The 17,903-nt window shown below is 34.3% G+C and overlaps 2 protein-coding genes across 2 annotated transcripts; both read left to right on the top strand.

The window, feature by feature from the left end:
• Nucleotides 1-361: 361 nt before the first annotated feature.
• LOC104089335 (flowering-promoting factor 1-like protein 3) lies at nucleotides 362-980 on the top strand. Its single transcript, XM_009594201.4, has one exon. It carries the CDS (start codon nucleotides 445-447, stop codon nucleotides 751-753), a length of 309 nt encoding a protein of 102 aa, XP_009592496.1. The 5' UTR covers nucleotides 362-444; the 3' UTR covers nucleotides 754-980.
• Nucleotides 981-8,741: 7,761 nt separating this feature from the next.
• LOC104089336 (flowering-promoting factor 1-like protein 3) lies at nucleotides 8,742-9,376 on the top strand. Its single transcript, XM_009594202.4, has one exon. The coding sequence runs from the start codon at nucleotides 8,799-8,801 to the stop codon at nucleotides 9,117-9,119; it is 321 nt and encodes a 106-aa protein (XP_009592497.1). The 5' UTR covers nucleotides 8,742-8,798; the 3' UTR covers nucleotides 9,120-9,376.
• The last annotated feature ends 8,527 nt before the right edge of the window (nucleotides 9,377-17,903 follow it).

Genomic DNA, 17,903 nt, shown 5'->3' with positions numbered 1-17,903 from the left:
GATATCATGCGTCACTGCCTACAATCTTCTCGCACAATTCAAACTCCGTCAAAATAGCCCTATCTAGGAACAATTTAAGGTACTTGCATCAACAATGAAAAAAAAATCGTTATTAGTACAATTTAACTGGTTATATCGATCTATTTTTGATATTATCATGTTAGACTTGGTATAAAAAATTACATGTTGATATAGGTCATCAACCTAATACTGTAAATATTACTCACATTGTCAGTATACATAACATAAACTCATCTAGTACTTACCCCACCATCCCCTCCTCAAATCCCTCTCAAAAAGATTTTAAAAAAATATAATAAATAGCAAAAAACCTCTATATAAGCCCCTCACACCCTCTTTCTTCAAGCCATCTCACAAGCTGGAGACTTAGAAATATTCTCATCAATTCTCCTTTCCTCCACAAACTAACATCAAATTACTAATATGTCTGGAGTTTGGGTATTCAAGAATGGAGTTGTCCGACTTGAAGATTGTCAAGGCTCAAGTGGTCGTCGAAAAGTGTTAGTTCATGTTCCAAGTAATGAAGTCATCACATCCTATGCAGTACTTGAAAGGAAACTTCATTCTCTTGGTTGGGAAAGGTATTATGATGATCTTGACCTTCTTCAGTACCATAAAAGATCAACTGTTCATCTCATTTCTCTCCCAAAAGATTTCAACAAGTTGAAGCCCATGCACATGTACGATATTGTCGTCAAGAATCGCAATGAGTTTGAAGTTAGAGACATGTGATAAGAAAGAAAGAAGATGGCTACTTCATTTCAAGTCATTTTGCCAGTGTGCTTTGTTTCTTTGTTTTTTTGTTTTCTTTCCGATTGGGGGTGATTTTCTAGTGTGTTGTAATTAGGTTTGATATTTTGTGGTTTGTTTCGTAATGCTGCAAATGTTGGAAAGTTGTAAGGACTGAATGTTGGGATGTTAATGTTGTATATTTAAAGGTTGTTACTCCATTTTCATTATACTTCCTCTCCATTTCCTCAGCTCCATATTTAAATGTACGACATCCAAATTTGAAATTTAACGGTCTATATTATAGTACATTAACAAGTAGCTTAACCATAGTTAAATTAAATAAGTTTTGGAGAAGTATACTGTCCAACTTTGGTATGAAAAAGGTATATATCCCCCACAAATTATGCTACCCATATAAAATCATTAATTTCATCTTATTATTTTTAGATTCAAATAATAAAATTATAGAACATGAACCTAAGAGGTTTTGGTTATTCTTTTTTGAAAAGTATTGTCTGTACCTTAAAATGGGACTTATATGTACTCATGTGCACTTGAGGAAATACACAAAAAGTATTAATGGAAAGGAGCCGCATCCGAATTTCATAATGACAATAACATTTTCTCTTTAATTTCTCAATTCTTTTATAAGAAGAAATAAATGAAGAAGTATTTCCTCGTTCTTCATCTATTTCCTCGTTCTTCATCTTCACCTTTAATGCCTTCGAAAGATCACGTGCAGAGTGCACCCATCCCAAGACATGCTCATCTGCTTCTTCTTTTTCTTTCTATATATATTGTAGTATATCCTATTACTTGAGCTTAGATATAATTAACGAATAAATAAGGGTTATAGTAAAGTAATAAATATTCTTTCGGTCTTTATTAAGAGGTTTCACGAGTATTAAATATGAAATCGTCTTTGTTAAAGAATATTTTACTTTTGAATGTATACTTTTCAACACAAATCTGGATTTAGTCGGATCCCAATGTAAATACTAGACACCTAAAAAAGGTAGCCCGGTACAAAAAACATTCCGTATTCACGTAGGGTCTGGAAAGAACCGCACCCAAAAAATGTGATGTAGACAACCTAACTTAATGCAAATATTGGTGGCTGTTTTTATAGCTCGAATTCGTGGCGAACCGTAACAAAAAAAGATATAGTCACCTTGTGCAATTTCTTTCTGAACTGAATTACTGGGCAATCTAGATTTCACTTGGTCTTAATCTAGATTTCACTTAAGCTCTCCCTCGCTTAAGCGTCAGCCTTCGATGCATAAGATGTTAAGAAATAAGAATGTTCAATTAAAGAAGAGTAATGTAGAGACAAACGAATAAATTAATAGCCTCTATTTGACCCATCTTCTCCGATCCTAAAATCAATTTTTTCTCAAAGAAATATTTTTTTTTTCAAAGTTTAAGTGTTTGACTAAATTTTTGGAAGAAAAAAAAAATGCTTTTGAGGAGAAGCAGAAGCAGTTTTGGAGAATCAGAAAAAGTAGTTTCTCTTCAAAAGCACTTTTAAAAAAAATACTTTTGGGAATAATACACTTAGAAGCAATTTTTAAAAACTTGGCCAAATACTAATTGCTGTTCAGAAGTACTTTTCAAATTAATTAGTCAAACACAAACTGTTACTCATCAAAAACACTCTTGAGAAAAGCACTTTTAAAAAAAATAATTCTTAAAATAAGTTAATTTTTACAGCTTGGCCAAACAAGCTATAAATCATTCTAATTCAATTCAGTCCCATCCAATTAAATGCAAGCACTACATAATTTTTCACTTTTTCTTCCTTACTTTCTTGTTCTATTTTAAGTGTTGTGTCATCAACGTTCATATAGTAAGTACGGGAAATACATAGGTTGAGTTGGTTCGAATTTTTTAATGATAAAATTAAATCAATTATATCGGGTTATTAAATCTAAATATCAAATCAAATCAATAAAATTTGGATTTTCAAATCTCGATTTTTTTCGGGTTTTTTGGGTTTTCAAGTTTTCTTCCATAAAGTCTCCATAGCACAAAACATAGAATTTGTGCTCCAAATATTTCTTTAATCTTAGTAAGACATAACTATATAAGGGGTTTTCAACAAAATAACATAAATATGAGATGATTCATGACATTGTACTAAAATATTCAACAATAAAGATAATAAAATCTCATAAAATAAATATTATTAATAAGTTATAATGAAAACAACCATAATTTAAAATTACTAATAAGTATGACTAATAAGTACTACTATTATTTACATGACTAAACACTAAAAGAAAAATAAGTTATGCATTTTATCTAAACCATGAAAAAACTAAAACAAAATAGATATCCAACACTATTTTCATTCATAATACAATTGAATTGAATGTCTTTTATAGCATTAGTATTGATTTGATTTTGGTTTAGGATTTATTTGAGTTACTAACATTTATTCACTTATTGAAGCATCCAAAAATTATAAGTCCAAACTTGAAATAATACGTTAAAAGATAAAATTATGAAAAAGTTTAATAAATATTTATAAACTACACTACAATAAATATTTTTATGTATTAAATATATTTAAAACTTCTACACATATAATGTCAGGTTGGTTAATTTGGTTTCGGTTTGACTTTTTTTAGTTAAAACCAAACCAAACCAAATATTGTCTAGTTTTTTTTCCAATACCAAACTAAATCAAACCAAATCATAGTCGGGGTTTTTTTCAGTTTGACTCGAATTATCGGATTGGTGCGATTAATTTGTCGGTTTCGTTTGTACACTCCTAATAGTAATAGTAAGCAGTGTTTTAATAGGCGTGGGGCGTAAGGCGTAAGGCGAGGCGTTTTACATATGCCTCAACGAGGCGTAAGCCCCTAGGCATGGGGCGTAAGCCCCATATGTATTTAATTTTTAATATTTTATAAAATAATATAATGACAGTAAATATTTATAAATATATAAAATTGCATAAAAATTGAAGAAAACTAGTCAAACAATCTATATGTGTGTGTGCGCTTCATCCCCACAAAAAACTAGTCAAACAATCTATTATACGCTACTTACAAGCAATGTTTTAAAAGGCGGGGGCTTGAGGCGGGGCGTTTTACTTGATATGGGGCTAGGCATAAGCCTGGGGGGAGGGGGGGAGGGAGCGTAAGCCCATGGATCTTTAAAAATTTAAATTTATAAATTTTAGAATAACATAATGACACAAATTAAAAGTTAAAAAATAAAATAAAATTAAAGGAACTCATAGAAAAAAAATATCTATCATGATTCTTAAGTATAACTAATGCATACAAATCACGTATAACGTCTTTAACTTTCAAATAATTAAAAACTTATAATTTCTTTAAAAAAATGATCAAACTTCACATTTTACCTTCCTAAAAGTAAATAATTAATATAATCTTATTATTACAATAATTAAAATATTACTCCTTCATGAATAAATATAAATTAGTTTAAGATATCAAAATAAAAGTGTATAACAAGGAAGGACAAATGAACTAAGACACGACCAATAACAAGTGAAGATATAAATTCGCAATACTATGTCTCATTATTAGAGTCATGCTCAATCTTCATATTTCTATCGATGAATAGAACTTTTATCATTAATTTATTAAAGAATTTTGAAGGTCAACGATATTAATTAGAAAATTCGACATGGGATTTGCGTTAGAACTGTTAGGCAAGCCCCGAGTGTTGGGCGTTAGGCGTGTTTAGGGCGCACGGTCGGACGCTTAGGACATAAGCCTCACAGAACTAAGCCTCATACATGAGTCTCAGGACGTTTTGCAAGTGTTCCGTCCAGGAGCGAGCCTCAGATAAGTCCTAAAAATACCTTTTAAAACACTGATAGTAAGTGCTTGAATCTGTCATGGAATAAAGTAAAACTTATAGAAAAAGGTTGGAAAAGTAGCCAGTTATTACGGTGCGAGAGTACTATTTCAAAACGAAATAACACGAAAAGACATTGAATTATAACTTATATAAACAGGTTTTGATATCTTTTTTCTGAAACAATTAATTATAAAAAAGACGTGTCAGGTGCTTTATATCTTTTCCTTCGTATCAATACATGTGAATAATTTATACATTTCCTAATCTCCTTCGGTCTTGATACACTTCAGGTACGGAGTTTAAGAAAAAATAAAATTTTTTAGAATTTGTGATTCTAAACAAGTCAAATAGGAGTCCAGAAGCTTCTCATTAAGAGTAAAATTGTAAGTTTAAATTAAATTATTATTAAATTTAAAAATGAGTCATTCTTTTTGGAACGGAACAAAAAGAAAATAAGTTTACATAAATTGAAGGAGTGAGTAAGACTTTTTCTTTTCTTCACATCAATCTACCCTAAACATACAGAGCTAGGGCCTAGGAGTCTAGGTAGATTAGGAGTCATCAATAATGCCTAAAATATTGGTGCCTTAGCATGCAATTGTATTTTGGGCAAAAATTCGAAGAAAGTTTCGAGCATGAAATATAGAATTCGATTTTGTTTATATTTTTATCATGCAATTAGTAACTTGGAGGAGGTGCAAGCAATTGTTTTTTAATCATATAATTAGATAAGAATTGAGGATGACATGAGAACGCAATGATGAGATGTTATGTCATCACTGGATCATTAGGTATACAATAAGGGATTATTTGGTTCAAAACCACCCGCATGTTACATAGATATAAAGTTATATTCGAGTGAACTATAAAACATTGTTTACATTACACCCTAAGAGTGCGACTCTTGTAGGACCCTGCGTGAATCCGGAATACTCGATGCATCAGACTACTATTTTTACATGAGAATGATAATTTCATAATTGTGGTATAAAAGTTATCGTGATTTTAGCTACTCCTAATATCCTTACCAAACGGCTCCTAAAAGAATCCAAAAGAAAGGTGTGGGTTCAGAAGTTGTGGGAGGGTGTCATCAAATTTCAAGAATGCAACTTCAACTGAACCCTAACCTCACAAAAGAGTAATTGCTTTGGGAGCCATTATTTACATGTGCAGATAAGAGCTAGCCTTATCAACACGTGTACCGTGCGAGATTAAAAAAAGATCGACTTGCCACTTGGCTAATCCCCACTCCTCCCCCTTTGTTCCTTTCGTGCATAATTGGATAAAATTAAAGGCATTGTGGAGATGGAAAGGAATCAGAAATTCTAATAAGTCACTTTAGGGTTCGACCAATTGATATACTTCCACAATTGAAATTCAATTTCCTAATTTGTATTTTTAATTTTTTGAAACTTATAAACCGTAGTCATTCTTTTTCCATCCGAGTATTCGTCCGTATTTTTATTAATATGTTCCGGTGCATCTTAATTATATTATTTTATACGTATATGCATGAATCTGGAGAGTTTGATATTGAGAAAAGTTGAGATTTTTGGCACTAAGGATACTGTAAGCGGATATTGATTATTAATCATTAATTGTGATATGATTGATGTTTAAACATGGATCCGCTCTTCTAGAATCAGGTGATTACCCATGTTATTTTGGGCTCTGTAAGTGTAGACACTTAGATTGGTGCTTGGTTCGGACACGTCTCTGTTTTATTTTATGTAATTTACCTGGGGAAATACAAAGTTTAAGAATGTAAAGAAAGTTTTTGAGTCTTATCATTTTAAGCTAAAGGTGTACACCATATATTAAAGTTCTCTTTCAATCCTTTATAAATTCAACCGTTTATAAATATAATTAAGTATACATATAAAATCCTTTTTTATCCGATTGAACTCCTTTCAGATCATGTAGCTTGTTTTTCCAGTGGAGTTGTGGGTTTGACAAAGGGAATTCTCATACAGATCATGAAAAAAGTGTGAGCTAAAAAGTATAGTAGTAACACTTTAAGTTATTTCATATTCTGGTCAGATAAGGCCATTCCTCAAATGAATGGGCATATGTGACTTCTCCTCCTTTGTTCACTGAAATGGTGATATGGGAGTAGGGGAAAGTGAAAGAGACAGAAGAGAAGGAAAGATTGATTGATTTTCTTTTACTTTTCTCATGCATTAATTCAATCCTATCCAATCCGATATCCACAAAGTATGGGATAGGAGAGATCTCCATTTCTCTGATCTCTTTAATTTTTATTTTGATGGCTTTTCTTGCTTTAGTTTTATCTATTATTCCTTCCTTTCTTGCACTTACTTCACGTTGTGTTCCATTTTTAGAAAGGTATCCATATATTTGGAAACATTATTTAATTCCATTGTCATGTTTAATTTGGCCGTTGTTATGATCTTAAAAACTAAGCATTATTTTTATGCATTCATCGAAGGATGTGGTACGTAGGATGAAGGGGATTCCTCTACTCTAAACTCGTCTCATGTTCAATCCCTGGAATGAAGAAAATTTGGGTGAAATTCAGAAATAGCTAGATTTACAAGTGGTATTTGAAAAATAGTCATCGTTTCAAAAGTAATCGAAATTTAGCCACTTTTCATATAAAGATAAATCTAAAGGAAAACACTGTTCAAAATCCGAAAAATATTTTAGCATAATATACTGGAGTTCCAGCATAATATACTGGTCCAACATAATATGCTGAGGGTTCATACACAAGTGCTCCAATCTCTGGTATATTATGCTGGAACTTTCCGTGTGCTGGAATTCCAACATAATATACAGGAAGTTCATATACAAGTGCATCAATCTCCAGTATATTATGCTGAAACTTTCCGTGTTGCAGCAAAATAGTGGCTATTTTTCAATGACTTTGCAAACGCTAGCTATTTTTTAATTACCAGTCCGAAAACTGGCTAGCCCGTACTATTTTCACGAAAATTTTGGTAGGAAGTTCTCCCTTAAATGGACCTTATGTAGCACGAATCAGGATTGTTGGACCAGTGGTTCATGATACTAAATTGTTAAACCGAAAAATTAATAGTAGTAGAAAATAATATTATACTCTCTCCGTTCTAGTTTATGTGAACTTATTTTCTTTTTGGCCCGTTCCAAAAAGAATGACCCCTTTCTAAATTTGGAAACAATTTAGCTTAAACTTTCAATTCTATCCTTAATGAGAAACTTTTATAATCACACAAATACTCTCGACCCATTTTTGACTTGTTTAGGACCACAAATTTCAAAAGTCTTCATTTTTTTTTTAAACTCCGTGCCCAATCAAACATGTTCACATAGATTGGAATGGAGGGAGTACTACTTTTCGATGAAATTTTTTTTATTACAACATTAAGAATTAAATAAAACATCGCCAACCGAGCTGGACAATTCTCCGAAATGTCTGCTTAATTAGGTTCTAACTATATATAGTTTCCCCCCCCCCCTTTTCTGAGTGGCTTCATGTAAGCAATGGAAATAGGAATGGAGTAGAGGATTGTTCTTTGCACTAAAAAAATTAAAGAATTATTCTTGGAACCCATTAACCAAAAGAAAGTTCATTTAAGCAGCATAAGATCGTAAATTAGTGATTGTTTAGGAGAAGATTCTTATCAGTATGGCAAATTAGGGTATCCCCTTCCATCTGGGGCCATGTAAATATTCTCCTTTAATTTATTTTTCTTTAATGTTAATATGATAAGTTAATACTCCCTTTGTCTACGTGACACAATTCGAATTTTGAGAGTCAAAAATTCTTACCCCGAACATAAAAATTTTAAATTTTTTAAAATAAAATTTATATATTCGAAAACTATATAAAAAGTACTATTAGTCACAATAATTAATAATTCAAATTATTTAAAAGCCAATATGAAAAAATTATGGTCAAGAAAAACTTGTTTGACTCTCTAAATTCAAAACCAATTAGAACGGAGGAAGTATTAATATTATTTACTTACAAGCTCGTGGATATTAAGCTGTTGTATTGTTAAAAAATTATCAAATACGCTAATGGGAAACCTATTTAGTACAAGCTTCAGCAGTCACATTCCTATTCATAAAAAATTACTTTGCGCCACCTTATGTATTTTTTTATTACACAGAACCCCCTATAAAAACCGACTCACCCTTCTTCGGAAGTCCATCTTCAAGCTATTTAGTACTATTTTCATTTTTATCCTTTTTCCTTTTCAAACATGTCTGGTGTTTGGGTATTCAAGAATGGAGTTGTCCGGCTAGTAGAGAACCCCGGCGACTTCCACGGCGCAACCGGTCGCCGGAAAGTGCTCGTACACCTTTCTAGTAATGAAGTAATTGCATCTTATTCTGCCCTCGAAAGGAAGTTGTACTCTCTTGGATGGGAGAGGTACTATGATGATCCAGACCTTCTTCAGTACCACAAAAGATCAACAGTACATCTTATTTCTCTACCAAAGGATTTCAACAGGTTTAAGTCCATGCACATGTACGATATTGTTGTCAAGAATCGCAATGAGTTTGAAGTTAGGGACATGTAATAATGAATTTGACTTTCTCAAATGTTGTTTGATTAGGTTGTTTCTTGTTTTAACTTAAGTTTGATTTGCTTTGTGTATTAATGTTCACGTGTCTTGGGTTCTTAGGTTTAGGTCAGTGGAGTGTTTTCATTTCTTTACTAAAGAATCTTTAGGGCGAGGAAGCTAATTTGTTAAGTGGGGTTCTTAATTTGTTGTTTTGATTTTAATTTGTGTGTAAAGTGAAGTTTTATGACAATGAACACTTGGCTTGGTTTGTACTAATTAAGTATCAATGATTATATGTATTTCTTTCTCTTAATTTCTTCTTTTTACTTAGATAGTACTATCCATGGATTAGCTTTAATTGTACGTACAGAAGTTTGTTAAAGTAGAGCATAATGTTCAAGAATCGGTCTGTTCAAATTTATATTCTCCATTTGGTTTTTATAAGTTAGACTTGGACATGCAGTCAGGCTTTGCGTAAGGCAAATTCTAGGTTAAGATTATACTCAAATTAAGTTTATGAATTATCTTCAGATATATAGTTGACAAGTTAAACGTTATATCAACTGTTTTGATGTTTGATCAAAGCCTATATTTCTCCTCAAACCCAATGATTTTGACACAGCATATAAATTTAATGCTAGAAATTTTAAAGGTTGAATTCATATAACTTAAAACATAGATCCGTCTCTAATATAATATGATGATGCTGTATGTGATCTAGTAAGTGCCAGATCAGGCCTTGTAGTAGTATTAAATTCCCAGGGCCTTTTTCAGCTATTTTCTCTGCAAAAGATACAAGGCATATGACCTCGAAAAATATAGCATCTCTTTTTTCATAAATTTGGTTATCTGCTTCTAGCTAGACTCAGGTTCAAGCCTTGAAAATGAAGAATATCTGAATAAAACATTTTACCCTGTATTCAGATATTGAGTTTCAAATACTGAATGCCTAAGAAGAGAAAAAAGAGAATTTCGGTTGTCTACTTTAATTACTGGCTTGTTATTGTGTATTTCAAGAAATGAGCTCAGAATCATATAGTTAAGCTGAGGCGGGCAGAATTCTTTGAAAGGCAGCACTTTGAAAGTCTACTTTTTGACAAGAGATATGCTTCAATAGGGCTACCAAAGCTAGTGCAAACTTTTATTTAGAATAATACTTAATATATTCTACTAATGAAGCCTAATTTTAAATAAGAAGAGATTTCAAAAAATCTGAACACTCTTAATTAATTGTATTCGTGTGGGGTTATGTGTTGTAATTTATTTTATAAGCTCAAATTGAGCTTGATATCTAAAAAAGCAAGATTGAAATTCACACTCCTTTTCCTTTGTTTGACTAGTAGGACTAATAATCGAGCCTTTGATTTATGTCGTCCCAAGTTTCAATCAGGTCTAATTAGTTTTAATAATTTTCAACAATAGTAAATAATTTGTACATTGATAAACGTCGAAAAGTGTATGTTTTTGAGTAGTTTGCGTATTATTTTTTTGTTAGTTGCGGAAGTTCACATCGTTTCTAACATAAAATATGCTTATTACGTATTTTTTTTATGTGTATGAACGATATTGTGTAGGAAAGTATCAAAAAGGAGAAAAATTAGCAAAAAAAGAGCTGAAGAGTAAAAATCCCGGATAGCGAAGCATGATTAGCTTTGCCAGTCTCGGTCTGGAGCAAGAACAACAGAGAGTTGGGAGTAGTCTGGGTCTCACGCAAGAACGACGGACGCGACTCCAGCTTCTACTATCCGAAATAGGAGATGCCAAGTTTGCCCCAATACAATACTACCTTCAATAATATCATTTGTAGCCACCTTTTGGAGGGAAACAAGACCCTTGGAAGTTAAAACACACTAGGAGCAAAGAGAAAGATTCAACCATGAGTTTTTTTCCTTTTTCTTCCTATTTTTTGTTGTTAGTTATGAATTTTAGGATTGTGTTTTCACATACTTTTATGAGTAGCAAATTTCATTATATAGTATTTTGATGGAATCTTTTCTAGGATGAATTCTTGATACATTTTAATATAATTTTACCGTTGGATTTTTTCGACTTGTTCAACTATGTGATTATCTTTGTTAATTGAAGAGCTCTAATTGACTATGCCTATTTATTATATTTTTCTTGATAAATGATGCATATTTAGGTTGTTGTTGAATAATGTCACTCCCAAGGTATATGAGAAATCAATACGAAGAGTTTAAAAGTGGGATTAGAGATAATAAAGCTTTGGCGTGGTCATAGTAAGCTGTGAGAAATTGCTAACTAGCATAATTCGAGAGAATATGTATAGTAAATTATTGTAGTTACTAGAGAGAAAATCACGATAATGAAGTGCTTACGATCAATAGAGAATAAAATCGGCAAGATTATAGATAACGTTACGAGAAGGATTCCGACAATTGGAAAAAATCATATATGACTTTAGGCCTCCTTAATTCTTGTCTCCAATCCTTAGTCTCTTTAGTTGATAAATTTCTACTATTTTTTGATAGTTGTAGTTAATTAGTTTAAAACAAGACTCTCAATCTTTACAACTTAAAAATAGTTCGAGCTTATCTTCTTAGTGATATTGAACAAATTTAGTTCTTCTCTTTGGCATTCGATTTCGAACTCTAAAATCAGATTATATTTGCTTTTGGTAAGGCATAGTTAGGTGATCACTCCCAACTATGCCTCCTAAGAGGTCTAGCAGTCGTTGCAAATATAATCCGGTTTACAAGTCCGGAGTCGAATCCCACAGGGAATTAACCTACTAATTACAACCACTAGATTCATACGAATTCAAATAATCAACCTTCAGAAATATTAAATAACGATTTGAATGTTTACTAACTAAGAGCAAAGTAATTAAAATGCAGTAATTTATAACTAATAGGAAAAATGTTGTGGACAAGATTTGAAAAAGTCTAGGGTTATGATTTCCCCTATTGTCGGAATCCTCCTCGCTACCCTATTAATTCGCCTAAATATTCTCTACCGATCGTGAGTACTTTGGGTGTCGTAATTCTCTTACGAGTAACTACCATAATTTACTAGACGTATTCTTCCGAACTACGCTAGCTGGCTCTAATTCACCGCTCACTAGGATCGCACCAAGGTTTCGTTATTCTTAATCCCACCTTTAAACCCTCCGTATTGATTCCTCATATACGTTAGGAGTGATGTTGTTCAACAACTACCTAAATATGTACCCTTTACCAAGTAATACATACTAAATAGGCACAGTCGATTAAGAGCTCTTCAGTCAACCACAATGTAAACGTAATTGAACAAGTAGAGAAAAATTAAAGGCAAATCTATATTAAATGTAGTAGAAAATCATCCTCCAATCGGTTCCATCAAACCGTAGATTAGAAAGTTTAGCTACTCATAAATGTATCAATAATCATCATGATGTTCAAAGACATTAAACTACAAAGTACGAAGATAAACAGAGGGAAAACTCGTTTGATTCTTTCTCCACAGTGCTCTGTAGCTGTTTTCTTCTCCAAAATAGTGTCCAGCCCTCCCTCAAGTCGTTTGGGGAGTATTTATATGTTAGGGCTGAAATCCCTCAGTCTAAATCTGGGTTGGAGTCTTTTAACCTATAACATCTAATTACTGGGCTATAGACCTCGCGAAGACAGGCGTATAGCGTGGTCAGCCTGGCTACAGAGCTGGCTCCGCTTGGCCTGTAGCGCGGTCAAGCTGGCTTTACTTGGCTCGTAGCACGGTAAGGCAGGCTATAGAGCTGGCTTTACTTTTTATGTAGTACGGTTTGGGTATTTGATGCTTTTGTGCTCTTTTCTTGTATTTTTGACCTCTTTTTGTGCAACTTTTATTCGACTCTTTCTTCCGATACTCCTACACATAAAATAACATAATTTAGCTTAAATATCGCACAATTAATCACTAAACCAACAAAATATAGGGCGCGTAATATACTATAAGTATAGCATTTTGGCCGAATATCACCACCCCACACTTAAACGTTGCTCGTTCTCGAGTCAACCGCCAATTCATATTAACCTTGAGCACTTTATTTTCTTTTAGTATATCCGAAGCACACCATACATATGACTATGGTTGATAGCAACAATTAAACTTTAGCATATGCCTTCAACACATATTTCCCTTTACTTTATGCCATACTTCAAAAATTTATTCAACACAAGGCAACATATTTATAATAATCTTGGCCTCACAAACCGACTCAGTATCACAATGCATTCATGGCTTGAACACTTAACATCATAGAGAAATCTAATAACGTCACATATCCCTTGCTAAATCATGTGCCCTCACAACAAGTACAAAAGAGCAAGTCGAATCCACACACTCGAATCAAATATTCAAATATATTTTAAGGACTCAGATAAATCAACGAAATTCCTCACTCTCACAAAGAAGTCACTTGTATGCACAAAGTACCATAAGCTTGCCCATTATGTAAACCTCTACTAATATAGTCTTGCTCGATCTAAAATCAATTAGGACTTTTTATGGTTGTAATGTGGGATAAAGGACGGGTAGGATAAATTTAGGAATAATGACTAACCCTCATAAGCACTTTAACATATCACAAAATTAGCTTTAAGCGCATTTTTCTTTAACCCAACTGCAATTTCACAAACAATATCACCCCCAAAGTATTTTCTCTTTCATTAAGCACTATTTTAATTCATACCCACTTGTAAGGACAAGATATGCTTGTTTTTCTTTGCTATATTTTTTTTTTTCCCGACCATAACCCTTTTTTTTCTATCATTCCTGCTAATGGTGTAATCCTTACAAAACAAGTGCACCTTTTTTTCTTTCATTGGTTCCACTTAAAATCCACCGAAGTTCCCTCCTTACTTTTTTTAGCGCTTATTTTACAATTAAAGTACTTTAAGAGGTAAAAGGATCAAAACAATGATAATTAAGAAAAAAGGGGTATAGGCTTATAATGTGGTTGCCAAATAAAAGTCTATAGGCTCAAAATGGTTGACTAGGGATAAATTTTATTTGTAGTAGGCATTAAGTTCTAAAAGATCAAAGAAAGCCTAAAATTATTTTTCAAACCGAGCAAAATCTAAAATTACGCTTCAACCCACATGCCAGGCAAGTTCTAGACTCTAATGCAATGACACTGACTATACAATTTCTCACCACACATGGCACATGACTCACTAAGGATGGTTCCATTCCAATTCTCAAACAATTGCAAGTATTCACAGAGCCACAAAATATTAAGCATCACGCACAAAGTGACACAAGCCAAGAACACGAGATCTAGGCATAAAAAAATATGTTATCTACTCAACAAGGCATCAAAAGTATTTTCAAACCATAGGGAAGGTACTACACATGCTAGATCCTAAATATGCTACTATCAAACTAGTCAAAGGTGCATAGCAACTCTCATTTTCCCCATCCTTTTATTCCATAAATCCTACTCTACTCTAAAGATAAAAAAAACTACTACCCGGTTTAACTACATCCCGTGAAAAAGAATCGAGGCACAAAGAAAAATCATGAGGGATTATTACTACCTAAAATAATAAAAAGACATATTTTTGGATTTTTTTATTTTTTAATTTTTTTTTTGTTTTTGGTTAGACTTCAGTCCCTCAAGAAAACTGCCTAGGAGATCCATCGTCGGGAAAAGTTCAATATTTTCTTTTTTATTTTTTTTGCATATTCTTTTAAGCAATTAATTACTAAAGCAATCCTAAAAACTAAAGACTAAAGCTAGACTACTATACTAATTTTTTTATTTTATATGCTATGCTAAAATAGAAAAAAAAAGAATTAAAAAAAACAAATAAATAATTATTTTATCTAATATTTACAAGTCACACTGAATGTAGAATCTCCCACCTACACTTAATTCATGCAATGCCCTCAGTGCATGTATCAAGAAATAAAAATAAGTAAGGAGGTAGGAAAACTCCCTGAAATCATCCTCATTGCCCTCGTCGTCGAAGGCCCCATATGTAGCTGTCCACTCTTCATCCTCTGCTCCCTCCTCAGCATCATCCTCCTCCTCCTCCTCTGACTGCTCTAGCTTGGCCTCGAAATACTCCGGTGTGTTAACATCCTCATCCTCTGGGAGTCGTTGGCCATCGCCAAGCCCAACCAGATGTTGGGCATGGGCATTTAGCTGAAAACACTCCTCCAAGATGGCCCTCTCCTCCGTAGTGGCTGGCCTTCCTCCAATCCTAAGTGCAAGTCCATCATCCCATATAAATGGGCCATAATGCTATCATCTCGAGCATTACGCTCGGCACCTATCAGTGAGGACATAGCACTCTCCTCATTTGCCCGGATGCTGGTGATGTCCGTCAATCGAAGGGGTGGTGGAATGACTACATCAAAAGCTCGCTCCTCCTCCATATCTTCTTTTCTCAGATACTGAGTCAACATGTTACCGAAGGACAATCTATCAATTCTCTTGCTTGTTGTCACCTGTGCCATCTGGTAGCGTATCAACTGGCCCACATTCACTTTCTGGCCAATCATTAGGAAGTACAACAGGCAAACCCTTTCACGGCTAATCAGAGTCTCATGGTTGCATGGTAGTAGCCGCGTGTTGATCAATTTCAACCACACCTGACCTTTCTACTTCATTTTTCTCTTTGGAAATTTTCTATGACGTTGGGTCTTCTTGTCACAAACCCAAGCAGCTAATGCCGGATATGTTGGACGGGCAATGAAGTTATCCAGGGGCTCATGGGGAACATCTGGAGCTCCCAAGTAATTGCATATAGCTGATGCAAAAAATCAATCAACCTCCCCCGAATAGGCACTAGCTTCTCAGGATCATTCGGATCATAACCGGTGTAAAACTCACGGACTAGGTTTACATTGATATCCCCCATGTTTACAAACACATAACTCAATCCAAGATCATGAATACCTTTTCAAATTGATGGATACTTAGATTTTAGACGGCACTAATGAACAACCGACTCAGAGTGTATATGTCTCGGCCGACAAAGCTTGTACCAGTCCTTGGTAGCTAGGGGTATACTCTTAAGTCCAAATTCTCGTTGTATCGTAGGCTGTGGGCGTGAGGCCGCTATAGCTGCAACCGCTTACAACCCCTCAATCTGACTTGAAGTGGCCTCCCCTCATTTCCTTTTTTGGTGGAGGTGCGGAGGAATCCTTGGCTTTGGTGGGAGCAATGGCTTTGCCCTTGCGTTTACCATTGTCCTTCTTGGGAGGCGTACCTTAGTTTCCTAGGTGGGGGGATTGCTCTTCAATTGATGTTCCTAGTGAGTGAATGAATGGATGAATGAATGGCTTCAATGGAGTTTGTGTATGAGGGGGAGGGTGTTTTGTGAGAGGTCTTAGGCAGTAGGGTGTTTTAATTAAGGTGTGTATGTGTGTGGTATTTTTGTAGAAAGAAGTAAGAAGAAAAGAAAAGTTAAAAAAAAGATTGAGCTTACCTGGCGTCGCGAGGTAGATCTTGCTACAGCCCAGGTGACGCGAGCTCTGCATCGAGGAGGGAACTTAGCGACGGAAGAGAAATAACACGGCCTAGCGCGCTTGGAACTGGGCGAAGCGAGGTCTGTTGTTGTGCGACACGAGGTAGGCAACGCGGTCTAGAGCGTACTAATGTGATTTTTTTATTCCGTTTTGTGAACGACTCCAAGCACTATAACCTCCTAGCGTGCTCCATTACCTGTTCACACACCAAGACTTAACTAAAAACATGTTAGTTCCTAAAAATAAAAAGAAAATTCTAGTTAAGCTACAATAAACTACGAATTGGGTTGCCTCCCAACGAACACCTTAGCTAACGTCACGACATGACGAATATAACATTACAATGGGTTGCCTCCCACGAAGCGCCTGATTTAACGTTGCGGCATGACGCATGCAATCAAACTTAAGGTTCACTCTACATTTGAGGCTCCTACAAATGAATCACCGATACAACATTTTCCTCATCTATGCCAAAGTAGTGTTTCAACCTTTGCCCATTGACTCTAAACTTGAGAGAGCCATCTTCTGATACAATTTCTACGACTCCGGTGGGATGCATCTCTACCACATGGTATAGTTTTGACCATCTTGACTTCAACTTGCCCGGAAACAACTTCAATCTTGAGTTGTATAGCAATACCACATCTCCAGGTTTAAAATTTCGCTCAAGAATATTTTTTCATGCATCATCTTCATTCTTTCCTTATATAGCCTTGTACTCTCAAAAGCATGGTAACAGAACTTACCAAGTTCATAAAGCTCTGTGACTCTACTCGTTCTAGCGGCCTCCAAGTCAAGATTTAAGTGCCTTAACACCCAGACAGCTCTATGCTCTAACTCTACCGGTAAGTGACATGCCTTTTGAGACACCAATTTGTACGGTGACATAACAATCAGAGTTTTGAATGCAGTGCGGTAGGCCCATAATGCATCATCCAATTTTCTCACCCAATTATTCCGAGTAGCATTTATAGTTTTGGTCAAAAACACTCTTGATTTCTCTGTTTGAAACCTCCACTTGCTGACGAGCTCGAAACACACACTTAAATTATGCTCACTAGTCAAAGATAGTATAGTATAATATCGTATCCACAGGGATTGGGATTAAATAGTATTTTCATAGTTTTTAGCTTCATTGCTATCTAGAAGAATCAACAATTGAGATTTAAAAGATGTCTAACTAAAGTTAACTAAGAATCTAAAGCTATTAACTAATGACTATCAAAACAAGGAACAAGTAAAGAAGTTATCAATGTGAGAAACTAGGGGTTGACAGGATAGGTGAAAGATAATTTTTTGGGATCTAACTCTAGACAATTCACTTCTAATGTTTAAGTAAGTCTCTCG

This window comes from Nicotiana tomentosiformis, chromosome 9 (genome assembly GCF_000390325.3).
Source record: "Nicotiana tomentosiformis chromosome 9, ASM39032v3, whole genome shotgun sequence".
NCBI lineage: Eukaryota > Viridiplantae > Streptophyta > Magnoliopsida > Solanales > Solanaceae > Nicotiana > Nicotiana tomentosiformis.
This window is presented reverse-complemented; position numbering and strand designations above follow the sequence as displayed.

Bases quoted from the DNA above. Each gene is read 5' to 3' on its own strand.
- LOC104089335 (XM_009594201.4), top strand. From the start codon at position 445: ATGTCTGGAGTTTGGGTATTCAAGAATGGAGTTGTCCGACTTGAAGAT.
- LOC104089336 (XM_009594202.4), top strand. From the start codon at position 8,799: ATGTCTGGTGTTTGGGTATTCAAGAATGGAGTTGTCCGGCTAGTAGAG.